At 41.5% G+C, this 17,446-nt stretch overlaps 2 protein-coding genes and 1 non-coding gene across 3 annotated transcripts in view; 1 reads left to right on the forward strand and 2 right to left on the reverse strand.

Moving 5' to 3' along the window:
* Positions 1 to 987: 987 nt before the first annotated feature.
* Positions 988 to 10,218, forward strand: tdrd15 (tudor domain containing 15). The gene is made up of 5 exons (XM_063901638.1): positions 988 to 1,088; positions 3,935 to 4,221; positions 8,872 to 9,628; positions 9,854 to 10,008; positions 10,121 to 10,218. Exons 1-5 carry the CDS (start codon positions 1,054 to 1,056, stop codon positions 10,132 to 10,134), a joined length of 1,248 nt encoding a protein of 415 aa, XP_063757708.1. The 5' UTR covers positions 988 to 1,053; the 3' UTR covers positions 10,135 to 10,218.
* A 490-nt stretch (positions 10,219 to 10,708) lies between these two features.
* On the reverse strand, positions 10,709 to 10,791 carry trnal-cag (transfer RNA leucine (anticodon CAG)). Its single transcript has one exon. It is a non-coding gene; the product is annotated as a tRNA-Leu (tRNA).
* Positions 10,792 to 11,956: 1,165 nt separating this feature from the next.
* Positions 11,957 to 17,446, reverse strand: part of LOC134876658 (afadin-like) — an 81,535-nt gene continuing 76,045 nt past the window's right edge. The window contains 4 exon segments of the mRNA XM_063901705.1: positions 11,957 to 13,060; positions 13,192 to 13,276; positions 16,730 to 17,090; positions 17,092 to 17,262. Coding sequence (XP_063757775.1) covers positions 12,907 to 13,060; positions 13,192 to 13,276; positions 16,730 to 17,090; positions 17,092 to 17,262 — 771 coding nt within the window. The 3' untranslated portion in view covers positions 11,957 to 12,906.

Raw genomic sequence — 17,446 nt, forward strand, 5'->3', positions numbered from 1 at the left:
TGAATCATTAAACTCTGTTGGTGAATCCCAACTTCACACAATTCCAGGAAAAGATCAAAAAGATCAGGATATCCAGCATTGTTCGGTCCGAGTTTCCAAACTAAATAAAAGTAAAAACAACTGACAACCTGACACAGGAGGACTTCAGACTAATAAAGCTGTGCTGTGGGAAGGCAGAGCTAATGAAGCCGTGGATGCATTCATCATATTTACAGAAGCCTGGGGCTAATCCAGGTTATTAATGATTAACAGAAAAACCCTCATCCATCTGTCCATCCATCTATCCTGCCTCCCACACTCAGCTGGCCCTTTATACAAAGTTACACATGTAAGAAAAACAACTGTCTACTTTGCTTTCATGTCATTTAGATTGTTTTAACTCACATACTAACAATGGACAGTATTATCATTATGTTAACATGTTTTCAGGTTCACTTTAAGATTAGAAACACTATAACGAGCTTAAATGAAAGTAAAAATTAAGAAACAGGTCTTTGTTTTAAGCTCCAGCTCAGGTTTTGTTTCATTCTTAATTAATATGTAGATTTTTTTATGGTCAATTGATTGTTTGGTTTGAGAAATTGTGGAGAAATAGTCCAAAAAACACTTTTCATTGTGAGTCATTCTTTTCACAATATTACACCCACTTTTAAGTTTATTGGAATTCAGTCCCAAACTTTTGTTCCAGTATTAAATCATGTGATTATTATTCCAATCAGTTTACGTTTTAAATGCAAACACATATAAAACATATGATTAGAAGATGGACTTTCAGCACTTTAAGTATATTTTGATGCTAATACTTTTCTACTTTTAATTGAGTAACATTTTGATTGCAGGACTTTTACTGTAACAGAGTATTCCTACACTCTGGTACTTCTACTTTTACTCAAGTATAAGAACTGAGTACTTCTCCCACCCCTGCTCATACACAACTTTAATGCATATTTAAGATTTAACCTCGATATTATAATAACACAGATCTGCCTACCGACAAAAAAAGCGACGAAGAAGAAATAAAACCACATTACCGCGCGAGGTGAGATCCGCGTCATGCAACACGTTGTAGCGATGAGTTGCATCAAGAGGTAAGACACGGCCCTGCCAGTTAATCATGTTGGATTTTATCATAAAGAAGTCTTTGTTTACAACCACTTACGGTTATTTGAGATCAAAACCGACTGTGATGTTCAGCTAAACACGTGTAGCCCGAAGCATGGAGTCACTGTAGTTTAGTGTTAACATGAGTTAGCATTGTTAGCTCGATGCTAGTTGTAGCCGCTAACTCCCGCTGAATGTCAACTTACACGGTCACAAAAACGGCTAATGACTCACTTTTGTTCAGTACTGATATTCTTTAGTAACCCGTAGACAATGATGACATTTAGATATTAAAAGTGTGGTCCAGAAATATCACTCAAATGTAAGATAGTGAGCTACATTAGCAAAAGATCTACATCCACTCATTAGCGTATTGTATTTAAACAGGCCTAAGAAGTACTCAGGACTTGTACTTGAGTAAAGTAGAAGTACTCAGATCTTGTACTTGAGTAAAGTAGAAGTACTCAGATCTTGTTCTTGAGTAAAGTAGAAGTACTCAGGTCTTGTACTTGAGTAAAGGTAGAAGTACTCAGGTCTTGTACTTGAGTAAAGTAGAAGTACTCAGGTCTTGTACTTGAGTAAAAGTAGAAGTACTCAGGTCTTGTACTTGAGTAAAGTAGAAGTACTCAGGTCTTGTACTTGAGTAAAGTAGAAGTAGGCTACTCAGGTCTTTTACTTGAGTAAAGGTAGAAGTACTCAGATCTTGAGTAAAGTAGAAGTACTCAGGTCTTGTACTTGAGTAAAGGTAGAAGTACTCAGATCTTGAGTAAAGTAGAAGTACTCAGGTCTTGTACTTGAGTAAAGTAGAAGTACTCAGGTCTTGTACTTGAGTAAAGTAGAAGTACTCAGGTCTTGTTCTTGAGTAAAGTAGAAGTACTCAGGTCTTGTACTTGAGTAAAGGTAGAAGTACTCAGATATTGTACTTGAGTAAAGTAGAAGTACTCAGGTCTTGTACTTGAGTAAAGTAGAAGTACTCAGGTCTTGTACTTGAGTAAAAGTAGAAGTACTCAGGTCTTGTTCTTGAGTAAAGTAGAAGTACTCAGGTCTTGTACTTGAGTAAAGGTAGAAGTACTCAGATATTGTACTTGAGTAAAGTAGAAGTACTCAGGTCTTGTACTTGAGTAAAGTAGAAGTACTCAGGTCTTGTACTTGAGTAAAGTAGAAGTACTCAGGTCTTGTACTTGAGTAAAGTAGAAGTACTCAGATCTTGTCCTTGAGTAAAGTAGAAGTACCAGAGTGTAGGAATACTCTGTCACAGTAAAAGTATTCTAAATGTTCCTCCAGTGAAAGTAGAAAGTACTCTCCTCTAAATGTACTTAAAGTAGTGACAGTAAAAGTAGTCATTGTCTGATTGGTCCATTTCAGAATAATATCTCTGATATGTTTTATAATGATTGATCATTAAAGTGTTCTCAGAGCTGGTAAAGGTGCAGCTAGTTTGAATGGCTTTGTATACTGCAGGGTAGCTGCTGGATTTACTGCAGGTGAACTACAGTCTGATTTAAGGGATTATATTTACCATCATTAATCCTAATCTGCCTAGCAACCAAAGGGATTGAATAATAATTGTTTCTATATAACTAATATAGAGGCTCTTGTATAGGAAGGATCGGACCAACGTGTACGCTGACTTGCTCCACTTTATTCAACACCCGATAGGCAACTGTTACATGTCAAAGGTTCCTACCCACCTATTTTGCCTGATAGCAAAACATGTAGTGGGAACTATGGGAACACCACTCAGGTAGAGTACCGGTCTCTCAAACCTGTAATTAAGTACAGTAATTGAGTCTACTTAGTTAGTTGACACCTCATTACAATATGAATGTCTCATTAATAGCAATACTAGTTAAGATAGCGAGCTAAAACCGAATGAAGCTGGCATACCAAGTTGTTTACACTATGAATGAATGAAACGTATTTCCAGACATTTAAGATTGCTAAAATCACACAACCATAACAATAAAATAATCTGCTTGTTTGTGTATTTATATAAAGCTGGCATGAATACAATGGGATTCAAACATGTGTTATTCATAACTTCTACTGTGTATTGTATTAGCTCTTATGTAAACGTGTATTATAACGGTAATCTTAATTTACTCATTAAAACAGTCATTTAATCTGTGTGTAGAAATATGATCCATAAACATTTGATTACTGACAGGATATTCCTCTTTGTAGGCGTCTGTTAACTCATCTGATCTTAAATAGTGTTAAGTGTCCCTGGCCACATTTGAGTTTAGGGACACAGTTCAAACCATCAAAGCTGTAGAGCAGGGATATTCAAACGTGTTTCACTGAGGGCAGCGTACAGGAGAATTGAGAGGAATTGAATATGCTTTAAGAACAAAACAGCCTACATTACAGCTCTCCATGGAAGAAGTGTTACAAGAATAGTGGCAGCTCATTCCTCAAAACAAAAGCCTCAGATTGATTAGAATAAGGGAAAATATGAAGGGTGTATTTCAAGCTTGAAAGTAAATTATTGGGCTTTTTTTCAACTAAGATTTTAATTGGCTTTTTGTAAAACGTTTTGTTGCCAATATACAACCATATTTAAATGTCCCTCTTAATCTGTTTATGGTTCAATACTTGTTTTTCCTCATTTTAATGTAAATCTACTGTAGCAACATTTAAAAAGTAGAATATTAGTACAAAGAAAATGCTTAGTGACCATGGGAATTATTTCAGAAAGTGCGTGGGTGTATTCTACGCCACACACTGGGCTTGGATATGCTTCATACAATGGACAGAATTGATTCTGAAAGTCATAAACTCTCAAGATGATAACATGTTTTGTAGGTTAACAATATAACGTCTTTATTTTCAGGTCTGGTCAATCAGCACTATCTGCCCTTTGGTCGGTGGACCTAGAGTTAACTCACTTGAACTGGAACCCTGAAGCAACCCTGATACACTTCCAGGGACAGTACCTTACCATATGTGATCTTGACTACAACATCTTGCAATGGGAAATACAGAACATACCAAAGAGTCAAGCTGCAGTGGATATCGGAGAGTTTTGCCTCGTGGAAGATTTGACTTCCGGCAGCTGGTACAGAGGAAGAGTTCAGAACCGAGAGGAAGACATATTTGATGTTTTCCTCATAGATCATGGTAACGTCTTGAGTGTCGACATAGCCCTGATATACTCCTGTTCCAACAACATTTTCATCCTTCCTCCCAAGATAGTTTGTGGCTTTCTTTCAAATGTACTGTTACTGCAGGAATGTTCTATTTCCGTAGTGGAGGCATACTTATCTAACCTAGTTGGAACGAATGTCTCAGGTAACATTCAAGCCCTTTTGCCCCACAAAGTGCTCTTATTGGAAGCCCCGGAGATTAACACTGATCTTGTCAGACATGGGTTTGGGAGACACGTGGACACAGATACCTTCTTTCTCTTGGTTGGTATGCTCACAGAGGTGCCAATCAGGCAAAACACAGAGCAAGTGTCTGACTTACTCATTGAAAAGCCAAGGGGACAGGAACTCTGCTTCAAACCTTCTGGTTTGTATGGATACGAACACATTATGTCTCTCCATGGGCCTAGATTGAGTTGTGGGACCCGTGCTAAAGTGCGTGTAACTGCTGCTGTTAACCCTGGGCTGTTCTACTGTCAGATGACCAGTCTGGACAAAAATCTCAGGGAAATGTCAAAGAAGCTGGCTGAAGTTAATGCTTACAGAACCAAAGAAAGCAATCAGAAGACTCCAGACAACCTTGGTTTGCTGTGTTCAGTCAAAGGCAAAGATGGGAAATGGTACAGAGGCCTTGTGCAGTTCCTTCCAGTCAACTCTCAACTTCAAGTTTTGTACATTGACTACGGATTCTTTGAATTTGTCAACGTTGAGAACATCTACAGCTTGCCACATGAATTATACTCAACACCCATCATGGCATTCCCATGCTCGCTCTTCTCCCTGGGTGAGGATGTTAAAGCGGTCAAATCTCAGCAGTTGAGTTTTCTAAAGGCAGGCTTGCTTGGCAAAGTGTTAGATGTGGAGATCAAGTGTTGTGACGAAGAACAGCTCCTGTACTCTATCACAATAATTAGTGCTGGGGAAAATCAAGGGTCTGAACCTAAGCCAATTCAAGAGCTTCCTCAAATGAATGTTCAGTCAGTTTTTGAGACGGAAGTGTCATCGCAGAGTAGGTATTTAAACTATGAAACAATCATTGGCAAAGCAATGGCTAAAACACTCAAAGAAGAAGAGTTGGCTGTAGACTCTGTCTTTGAGGGCTATGTCGAATATGCCCAGAATCCAAACAACTTCTGGATCAGATCACAAAAAAGCAATGATGAGTTTGAAGAAATGTTGACAAAAATGGCAGACAACTACAGTAAAGAGAAGCAGGATAAAGACGTGCTGTTGAACCCTGAGCCTGGGACACTGTGCTGTGCAGTTTACGAAAAAGACATGCATTTCTACAGGGGTGTAGTGATGGACACCCTTGAGCATGGAGCTGAAGTACTTTTTATGGATTTTGGAAACATTGAGAAAGTGCCACGCATAATGATCAGGAAGATACCCGATTCATTGGCCAAAAAAGCAGCGTTTGCCTTCTGTTGTACTCTGGTTAATGTTTTTCCTTTGGATGAATTCTGGACCAGTGCCAGTAATGACTTTTTTAGACAAGCTTTGTCAAACAAAGCCCTGCAAGTCCACATTGTCCAAAGGGGAAAAAACAAATGTGTTGTGGATCTCTATGACGTGGGAGGTAACAACAGTCAAAGTATCTCTGAGCTCCTGATCTCTTCCAAACAAGCTGAATACTGGAACAACATTGACATCAGAAACCAAACAAATTTCCCACAGAAAACAAGGTGCCCCAAGTATCGTGTGACTCCAGACATCAATGGGAATTCAGAGCAATTGAAGGACTGTGAAAAGAAAATGTGCAAAAATCAAACGGAGAAGGCTCAAGCTCCTGCTACATTCAAAACCATAAGCATTAAGCCTGGGTATAGCTTCGCTGTGTGTTGCTCTTACATCAAGTCTCCATCAGATTTCTGGTGCCAGCTGCGGGATAAGGCTCCAGCTTTGAAGGAACTGATGGATAAAGTGAATCGATATTACTCAACCCACACGGTTCCCCTCCAACCAGGGGATTCTTGTTGTATCGCCAAGTCACCTTTAGATAGAAGATGGCACAGAGCCATTATCACACAGAAACAGAATGGCCATGCAACAGTGATGTTGGTTGACTACGGCGTGACCATCTGCGTCAGGAAGCAAAATCTTCAGGCGATAAAGCCAGAATTTGTTGACTTAGAGAGACAGGCTTTCAGGTGCAGCCTAAACACCCAGATCCAACCTACTGGCCCAGAGGACACTGGGAATTGCAGTCAGAATGTGTGTATGTTGATGAAAGATTTTGTACTGGACTCCCCCAGCGGTCTAAGACTTCAAGTTGTTGCCCAGTTCATTTTAAATAACAAAGGACTGTGCAATGTTGTGCAACTGTTCAACATCCACACTCAAAAGGCCATTACTAATCTGGGGGAACAGGGACTGCCAAGAGAACCAGCAGTCTCGGCAAAGCAGTTGGCAACAGTGTTATTGGAGTCTTTCATCTACTGTTCATATGGTATAACTCCTAGAACTGAAGAACAAGTCCACGTCACTCATGTGAGCAGTCAGTGGGAATTTTACTGCCACCTTGACAGAAACACTGACATCATCAATGAGCTGGAAAATAAAATCTTGACAGAGAGTAAGGAAATGAAGCAAGCCAGTATGAAAGCAGGGACAAATCTGTGCCTGGCAAAATACTTGGATGGCAAATGGTACAGGGGCTGGGTACAGCCTTCTCAGTCACCTCTGCATCTCCAAGTGTTTTTTGTAGATTATGGTAACACAACCATATCTGAGAAAGCCAATGTCATGTGTATCCCCAGAAACTCTGCAGATTTGTTGTACACACCCATGCAGGCTGTGAAATGCCACCTTGACTCGGTGTCCAATGAACACCTCTATGCAGATGTCAAAGATTGGCTGGATGCTGCAATCCTCAACAAGCAAGTGAGAGCCGTCATAAATGGAAAGTACAAAGATGGCTCTTTTGTTGTTGAACTGTTTGATGGAGATGTTAACATCAATGAGAAAGTAAAGGAGCTCATTTGCAGTCTTTCCCCGAAACCAAAGACTGTTGTGACTTTGGACCTGAGCAGGACAAAGACAAAAAATGCAACTCTTCAGAAACTCGCCAAGACTTCAAAAAGGTGCAATAAAGGGTCTTCAAATTCTTCTTGCACGCCGAATGCCAACAAAAGTACTCAAGCTGCGATGGCCCCCTGCAAAAAGAAAGAAAGCCCCCCCCAAAAAGGACATGGGACAACTCAGAACCAAAACGCAAGGGTTACAAAAAACCAAACCTCTACAAACACAAAGTCAAAACAACCACAGATTCCCCAAAAATTGGAGATCCTTCAATGCACGTGTTTACCGAACACAACAGTGAGCGAAGGTTTCAGGGCCAAGTGTTTCGTCTCCCACATCGACTCAGTCAGCAGGTTTTACCTTCAACTGTCAGACGACGAACCTTCCATCTTGAAAATGGGTGAAGATCTCAACTCGAGCATTTTCAGAGAAACCTTGAAGACCGATGTCATTGACTCTTTGAGAATCAATGACATCGTTCTGGCTCCGTTTGAGGAAGACGGCGCTCTGTACCGCTCTGCTGTGACGGACTGTAAAGGAAGTTCCTGTATCAAAGTTGAGTTTTTGGACTATGGGAACTCTTCAGTCATTGAGAAGGAGAAGATCTACTCCTTACCGAAAGAGTATCTCTCTCAGCCAAGATTCAGCATATCGTGCTCCTTGATGGACAAGAGCATGTACCAAAATGATGCTTCTTTCACCGATGCTGTCATGGAAAAGCCTCTCATGGTTGAATTTGTCTCTCATCAACGATTCCATTGGAAAGTCAAGGTTGAGATTCTCGATGAAGCTGTTTCAACGGCACTTGAAGCAGATGTTGAAAGTACTCCTGAAAGCAAAAGGGAAGAGGACACTCATGCAGATTCATCTAAAATAGAAGAGAAAGTGAGATCCTCTGAGCAGAGCAACCTGAAAGAAGAAGAAGTGAGTGAGAATCAAACAACTCAATCTGAAAGAACTTCTCTTGATGGTGAAAACCAAACACTGGAACCAACACCTGCCTTACAGTCACCTATACTTGAAGAACACAGAAAAACACCCCCCAGCATAAAGGCGAACTCCAAGGACGATAAAGGAAAGAGCAGAGAACCCTCTGTCACAGCGGAAAGTGATTGTGCAGATGCAATCATGCCTCCAACTATTCAAAATAAAATCACAAAGAGTGGTACACTTCTGTCAGTCCTGAGCAGTGGACTTTTTTACATCAGACTAAATGAGACCAGTAAACTGCCTGCTGCATTGGAAGGTTGTATTGCTAAAAACCTGTACATGTGCAAGATCTCGCCTGAAGAGGATGTCAAACAAGGCCTCAAGTGCTTGGTTCAGGTAGACCACGACAAACCGTGGCACAGGGGTGTTGTTCAAGAGGTAGGCCAGGGAAAATGCCAGGTCCTCCTCGTGGATCATGGTACAACAGAAGAAGTTCCAAGTGACTCAATCCGACGACAGTGTAGCAAGCTGACAAAAATCCCCAACTTTGCAGTGTTGTGCCAGGTGAACTGCCTTGGGTTCAGTGAGGGAGAAGATGCTCATGAATTTTGGTGTGCAACTCTCAAACCACTGATTGGCAAAGAGGTAAAACTTGTCTTTGTGTCTCATTCAGAAGCCGATAGACTGTGGAAAGTTGAAATAGTCAAGAATCGACTGTTCCTCCGTCATATCACAACCTCACTGCAGCAGAATAAAGAGATGGTGTCTTCTTCACCAGCTGACACTAAGGAAGAAGGACAATCCAACTTGGATTCAAGCCCGCCTCAGCAGCTTGTCTTTCCTTCTATTGATTTATATAAAGAGTATTCAGGCTTTGCTACTGCAGTGACGACTCCCATGGAGTTTTGCGTTGTTCTGGAAGACCTGCTTCTCGTCATGAACCAAGTTTCCATCATTTTGGAAGACCTCCCTGAGCAGATGTCTCCTCTTCCTGAAGCCCATATCGTCCCTGGGACCTGCTGCCTGTATAAATCCGACACCAAGAATAAGTGGTGCAGGGCTGAAATCGTAAACATTGACACCACAGCGGTCCTGGATCTTGTGGATTACGGCCATTACGAATGCATCCCGTACGAAGAATGCTCCCAGCTGAAGAGGCTTCCTGAGGACTTAACAAACCCCCCAAAAGTAACCTTCCCCTGCGTCCTGAGAGGGGTGAAGCCAGTCGGCGAGGATAGCAGCCAGTGGAGTGATGAAGCTGCGTTCTTCTTCCATCAGTGTTTTTACCAGAAGAACCTCCTGATCTCCTTCAGAGAGCTTGTGTCGAACACGCACTGGAAGGTGGACATTCTGGCAGATGGCGTCAATGTTGCCAAGGAGCTGGTGGATGCTGGATATGCCGACTATACTGACATCATACTAGGAGAGACGTAAGCTCTGTTTGTTTATGTTTCTATTAAACTTTCATTGAAGTCAGTCCAATGTTTCACCTTCTTTAACAATAATATCTATTCTGTAAACATTAATCACACCTTCCAATTTAATGGAGGCCGTATCAAATGAATCACACCTTCTTTCACTAGCCATTTCTAGGGTTCCTTGTTTAAAATAATCAATCAAAAATGACCTCGCTTTTTATTCTCTGATACATCTAGGTATTCCCATAAAGCCGCTCCTCGTTGCCCCAAGAGTGAGGTAGATGTTGGTCCGGAAGATGAAGGCTCGGACGGAAAGTCAGATCTCTTGGTCGAGTCTACTGATGAAGCAGAGCGGGAGATGCCACTGAGTCTTGTGTGTCGATCACAGAAATGTAAGTAAATATTTTCAATAAGTCTTGTTCTATTTGCTTCAAGTGAAAGTGTATCTTGATCACTTACAGTAATGTAAAGTACGGTTCTTCACTTTGTTTTCTTCTGTTCCAGGTTTTAGGTTCTGAGGGCAGCCACTCCTCAGCGATTCCCCATCACTCTGTTGTGTTTGTAATGAAAACTGAGTGTTTTATGTCAAAACAGATAAAGTAGGGCGGCAAAAACTACAGTGTATTACATTACGCATAGTGGCTTTTCTGGAGTACGTTTTAATTTAAATGAAAAGGCCACATTGAATCTTGGTAAACTTAATTTTTTTCTAATATACTTTGTTGACTTGACTCAAGAGATTGAACTGAGTCTGTTGACCTGTTCATGTTCACCACCACTAGAGGATAATGTTGAGCCTTGTTTGTTCAAATAAATTCATTCATCTGACCCTGCTGTTCAATGCTGTATGATGCGTCCACAAACCATTCAACCAGTATTTAGTGTCTATTTGCGTTAAGTATAACCGACTTTACAGTGTGTAAGGTACAAAACAGATAGTCATTTATACAACTTAATCAATGTTAATGTAAGTGTATATTACAGCCATAGTACAGCAATAAAGTGCCCCATTTAGCCTGCAATTTGTGGATGTCTCAAATGTGTAGAAAGTGGTTTCGTTATATGTTTCTGGGAAACAAAAAAAAAATCTGATGTCAGAAGTGGGATTCGAACCCACGCCTCCAGAGGAGACTGCGACCTGAACGCAGCGCCTTAGACCGCTCGGCCATCCTGACAGTAATATAAAACAAATCATTTGCGAACTAAATATGAAACTATCGAGACATTGTCTAAACATGTTACTTCTAGTTTATAATAATATCAGCTAATGAGACCAGGACCTACTTTCAGCTGCGAACTGTTAATAGTTGGTGTGAAGTTGGGAGTCACGTTGTGAGTTTGAAAATGACGTAAAAGCGTGTTGACGTCTTTTGTTTCTAGGAGTAGTTTTGTATTTATTATTCAATGGAGTTAAAATGCTTTTAAAGAAGAACTTTATGAACGACGTTATTGTGACTGGATGAGCCACTCTCGAAACCCCAATAGAATACTTGTTTTCAACAGTATTTCTGTAGTATCACTGTACTATCATTTTCAACATTCGGCCAATCACAATCAAGCTGGGACCATTAGTTCAAACATTCGGCCAATCACAATCAAGCTGCGTCCGCATTACTGTTGTACCACTGCGCCATAATTAATACATTTTTCAATTTGTATTCAACATACTAAACTATGACTTATGACATACTTTATAATTAATTTCTTTCTAACACAATCGAAAAACTTATGAGAATAAAAATGACCACACTTCCAGCCTGCACTGTTGAAAAATCTGTATTTATTAATGATTTACAAAAGGCTAAACATGAAACCATTTAAATGATTCAGTTCATTTTGAAACCTATAAAGGATTTGTTGTTGCTGTGAGCGGAGAGGAGGGTGTAAGTGTTCCTCAGTTATTTTAACAGCATCTTATCTCATCTTGAAGAATCTGGTTTTAGTGGAGGCTCCTGGAGCGGGGAATTAAATAAGTCCACACAGGATGGAGTCAAACTGCAGAAGAGAGACACATTTGAAACATCACTACCATTTGTTTTTTTCAGAAGTGTTGGTGAATTATGGCAATGGTGTGTGTATATATATATATTTGTACAATCCCAATTCTATCACCTTGACTCCAGTCCTAAAGAAACCCCAAAAACATCTGGATCTTTCCGCTGGTGTAAGAAGAAAACACTATCTGTCTCTAATGCAGAAAACACAGATTTATTATAACCACAGTACGAGAGGTCCCAAATGTAATCCACTTCTCAAAACAGTTTACAGTTAATATTGAAAACAGGTTGTTTTGTGCAAGTATTTTTCCCACAAATAAATATCTGAAAAGCAAACAAGGACTTAAAGAGTAATTCCTTTTTTTATTTTCATTGTGAAAACCAACATTAAATCACATTGTGAATGAAAGAAATCTGGCTTGAATTTCAGGTACAATCAATCAAATTCATCTCACACAACTCTGCAAATAAAAAGACTATTTAGATTAAAAAATAACCTCAGATCGGGGCGAAACATTTAAAAAAATTAAACTCAAAACAGTCCAGTTTTAGCGGTACTTCCTGTTGGATTTTTACGTCACCAAAATGTTAAATCACATTAGTGTTTTGCAGATTTTTAGTAGCATGGCAGGTTTCTACAGTAGTAAAAGAGTGAGACAGTTGTGGACCCAAATATTTACAGTATTGTTGTGCACTTAAAAGATCCTGGTACGATCCTCCTCTGGAGAATCATCTAAAACATCACAAAAAAAAGAATCCCATGCTTTTTTCGCTACGGAATGAAATAACAGTGTTTCCACTCACTGAGAATTTAATCTTTTATAAAACAAGAAAATAAAAGTTGGTCTGGAGCTCAGCCGTGGGCATTTAAAAGTGAGAAAAAGAGCATTAAAATAACACAATTGTTCAGTGAGAGAATAAACCGTTCTGCATCCCCTTCGCCCCCGAGAACCATTTCTTAAACAAAAATATATCCCCCTTTGTCGAGCGATTCTCACAATTGAAACGTTTTTACAGTGCTTTATCATTATATATCTTTGACAGACCTTAACGAGGGGAGGAAGAATCTTTAAGCCATAAATGTCTCTCCTATTGCAACGATATAGCTACGTCAAAAAAAGTGAGCGGTCCAGTTATTCAATGATTAAAAATAAAAACGGGGGGAACAACACAAAGAAAGCGCCGTGTTTTTTCGTCCCAGGAGCACCTTCGCTTCACCAGGGGGAGAGGTGGCGGTGTCGCTGGGGCAGGGGGGAAAGGCTCGGGCTATTACTTGGTGTCGGGCTCGGGCTATTACTTGGTGTTGAGCTCGTTCTCCAGCTCCATGAGTTTGCGTGAAGCTTTGACCTTGTTGGAAACCTCCTTCCCCTGAGAGAAGAGACGCTGGCGCTCCTTGAAGGTCATACTCTCCGGAGCGCCGCTGGGGATCGAGTTCTCCTGCTCCTGACTGCAACACACACACACACACACACACAGTTGAGGTATCTTTTGAGATAATATACCATGATGGTTCTTTTTTATATACTATGACCTTTTTTTCCCCAAGATTTTTTAACTCACTAGTCCGACATTTCTCACCTCTTTGTCCATTTGTCCCGCGGGTCGTTGTAGACTTCTCCTGATCCTACAACTCCTGCTGAGTTTCCAGTGTACGAGTTATATCCTGTCCGAGGTTTAGCAGACAGATAAAAGTTAGCAAAGTTCATATTTCTGCTTCGGTTAAAATCGGAAAACATCTGAAAAAGAAGCTGCTGGCTAATAGCTGTTACAGTCTCCGGTATCCCTCCCTCTTTACTCCCATGAACACAGAAAATACGTCTTATTTTCCCATAGAATTGTTAACCAGCAGCTTCTTTATTTCCCACAGACCAGTGTGAGCAGGAGGAAGAGGGGGAGCGGTTTCTGGAGGAAGCGTTAAGGCAGATAAAAGTCAGATCTCATCAAACTAGAGCAGCGAGGCGAAGAAAAGAGAAAGAGTAAAGCGTTAAAAAGCTCGTAAAGGGCCATTCCAAAGCAGCGGGAAATGGTCTGTGGAAGTGTTGAAGGGATCCGAGGCCGAGGTCACCGACAAACATTCCTGTCGCATTTCATCTGAATCATGTACATTATTGTGACTTCTGTTTAACTTGTTGTCATTAGGTCCCATGTTGACATCTCAATTAAACATTGAATTCATCAACAGTTTTGGGACAAAGGCTGTGAATAAAAAAAGCCTTAAACTTGTGTATCTAACACGAAGACGGTGACCACGACCTTTGACCACAAAGTAGATTAATTTGGTTCATGTGTCCCTGTGTCTTCTCCCAAAATTAAGAGTTTTATTTATGAAGTTACACCTACATTGAATGCAACCTATAAAAGATTTTTTTAATTGAGAAATTTGGATACTTTTAAAAAAGGTTTTCTCACTAGATCATCAAATGTGTATTCATCCGCAGCAGAAAATAGTCCCCCACATAAAAACCTATATTCTACTTTTTGATTTTCTGCTATTTGGCATCATAATTCTCATGTGGTTATTTCCCCTTATGCATTTGAGAACTACTTCTAGGCCGGGGACATATCTACAACACCACTATTATTAATTAAGAAAGGTATTTTAACTCATTTATTGCAAATGCTGCGCCTCCTTACTGGAGTAAGGAGAACTAATCACAGTTTTCTCATTCAATTTAGAGAAATCAGCAGAGCAGACTCTCTTTGAAGCACATTTACTTTTCTCTATTGTTGTTATAATTACTAAAACCTGGGACATTAAACCTCTCTGAATGGGATTGAAAGTGGAGTCTGAATGCACTTTTCTCTCGTTCAGATGAGGTTTGGTGTCCAGATGCAAACACAGAGACACGGTGTGAACCCAGATTTATATTCATCCATCTGGCAGCTCCTCAGCCCTTTTTTCCTTGGGGTTTTATAGCCCGAAAACAACCAAAAAAGGAGATCTGAAGTACAGTTTGACACGGGATCAAGCCACTTCAGCCCCCCAAGAAACCACATGAACACAAACTGGAAGAGAACAAAACAACCACAGAAACACGACCTCTGTTCAAGGCCAGAGACATTCCTCTGAGGAGACAAGAGGAATGGAAAATTATACGTTCCTACGACTGAAAAGAATCATTTCAAAAGGCTTTTACTTTGAAATCTTGGAGGCGAGTTGAGTCTAAGAACAACTTCAATTGTTTTTTGTTCCTTAGGGTGTTTTTTTAGCAGCTATTGCACCCGTTTTAAGTAGACTTGCTTCACATTTGTGGTTTTATCTTCAAGTTAAGAAGAACTTCTGCATTTCTTTCCTGAAGTTGAGGCTTCTTGGAGCTGCCAGCTGATCGAATCACACTCATTTCAATATATTTTCAGCAGATTTCATGTCAGGGAAGCCAGAGACTCAGGTGCTCGTTTGACCACCTGAACCTGCTGCAATGCCTTGTGGGAGTCAGGTTTAGTAAAGCTGCAGCGTTAGACAGAGACTAATGACAGAAACAGGCAGACAGAAGCACAGAGGGGGAGTGGAACCATTAGGGGAGGGGTAGATTAAAACAGAAGAGGGTAACAGGGAAGCAGAGACAGAGTAAATAAAGACAGCAGCCTGGTGGACGCTACACACACAGGCAGGAAAAAGCAAGACTTCGAGCCGTTATTGGGGGTGAGCTGCTAGCAGCCAGAGTGCAGTGTGTGTGTGTTATAATGTGTGTGTGTGTGTGTGTGTGTGAGTGTGTGTCATGCACATTTCAGTTGTGAGGGAGGTGGGGGGTGGGGGGAGGTAGAGGGACATTAGTGGGATGTTTTTTTTTACTGATTCGAGTGAAAGTTTTCTCCATGAGGTCCCGGAGGTTTTAGTGATCGATAAGCAGAAGGGGGAGGGAGTTTATTTTGAAGGAGCAGGCAGCTGTTTCCTGGACCTCAGGAAGGGATGATGTTCACACTGCTCCGTTTGTCTGTGGATGTCCAAAGGACTTCAGGAAGTCTTAATGACTCCATGTGGCTGCATGAATCGGCACGGTACATTTTTGGGGTCATTTCCATATTTCTGGTTCCTTATTTTGATCATTTTAAACATTTCCTTTCATATAAAGAAGCTAAAGGTCACATGTTGAATCGGGTTCAATCAGAAGCCCTCACACAATATTTTACTTGTTTATTTGTGACTTAATTTTGTACAAACGGCACATTTTACCAAGAAAGGAGTACAGAATATTTGAACGATATTTGATGGTAGCTTTAAGATTTATTTAGAGCATTTATATTTGTGGTGTACCGTTTTTACTTATTTATATTTGAATGTGTGTATATATTTGTTTAATTTGAAGTAAATCGTCCTGTATTTTTGTATATTATAATACTTGTTTTTTTAAATTGATTTATTTCTTTTTTTAATTCTGACATTTAGAATGAATAACACCAAAGCAAATTCCTTGTAAAGCTACCTGTCAATAAACCTGATTCTGATTTATGGCCACAGCATGACAGCTAAATCTAAATTTGAGGGGCTGTTGGATTGGAGAAGCACCTTTAAAATACATATATTTAAAACAGCCACAGACAAAGTAGAGCCCTTGATGACATGAGATGAGATGAGCGCTGATTTGTTGCTTTTTATTTGAGTGATGGATGGGGTTGTGTGAAGCCAATGTTGTGTCTCCTCCCTTTAAAGCCAACACCGCTAAGCAGAGCCACCGGGGGGACAGGGGGGGGGCACACTGAAGACCGCCCTCGCCCCCCCCGACCCAAGCAGCGACAAACCAGACACAAAGGAGGCGGCGAGCGACAACACCAACAGTACTATGATTGGCTCTGATGGCTCTCGGTCTGCAGCAGTGGGGGGGGGGGGGATTATCGATTGCTTTTCCTGTTCTGATTGACCGGGAGTTTTGATTGGAGGAAAAGTGAAATTACCGGGAGGGGGGGAGGTACTGATTGTCTCTTTAAAAAAAAGGTTCACATGTATAAAATAACACAAAGTAAATCTGGACGACAAATAAAAGTGACAAACACAAAGAAGGGAAACGGTGGAAGATGAAAAATAAAGAGAGCTAATCTAGGAAGGGAGGGAAGAGTGATTGAGAGGGAGGCGGGGGAGCTGCCGTTGGGCGAGCTGGACTCCCCTCTCCTCGTCTACCTTTAAACCCCCCGGGGGGCACGGAGCTGGGTTTGGCAGGAAGGGGGGGGCCTGTACTGTTGGAGTTGTTGACCGGCATCTGGAACGAGCTAGACAGGAAGATGCCGTCGGAAACGGGGCGGGGCTTGCGCGCAGTGGGCGGCGGTTGAGGCTTGCTGTGATTGGGCGCGGCCGGGAGGTCGCCGTACGACTTCCTGGTGGCCGACAGCTTCACCTGACCTGATTGGTTCACACCGCCGCCGCTCCCTGCCTCCTCCTCGTCCTCCTCGTCGCCCGCGTAGGACACGAACTTGGCGGTGTAGAGCGTGTCGGGGGAGGCGACCTGCGTTTTGAGGTAGGAGGTGTTTCTCTGTGGGGGGGGGCGGGGGGGTGTTAGTAGGGTTTTGGGGGGCGGGGGGTTGGTAGTCCCGTGGCAGCGGGGGCCGGTACAGACCGGCCGGGTCGTCGGGCGTAAGCAGCTTCCTCTCCGCCTCGTCGTGCTGCCGGCGCCGCTCCGCCTCCAGCCGGGTGTAGTACTCCTCCTCCTGTCTCCTCTGAGGGAGGGACAACCGGTTAGTTAGCTCCGCTCTCATTGGCTCTCACCTCAGCAATGGACACTAACTGGCCAATCAGCTACGAGATACAACTAGGGGGAATATTCAACTCGTCCAAAAAGCTCCACTGCCCTGATTCTACTTCCACCTTGATAACAGGAGTATTCTGGGATGGATTACAGCT

Source organism: Eleginops maclovinus, chromosome 15 (assembly GCF_036324505.1).
Source record: "Eleginops maclovinus isolate JMC-PN-2008 ecotype Puerto Natales chromosome 15, JC_Emac_rtc_rv5, whole genome shotgun sequence".
NCBI lineage: Eukaryota > Metazoa > Chordata > Actinopteri > Perciformes > Eleginopidae > Eleginops > Eleginops maclovinus.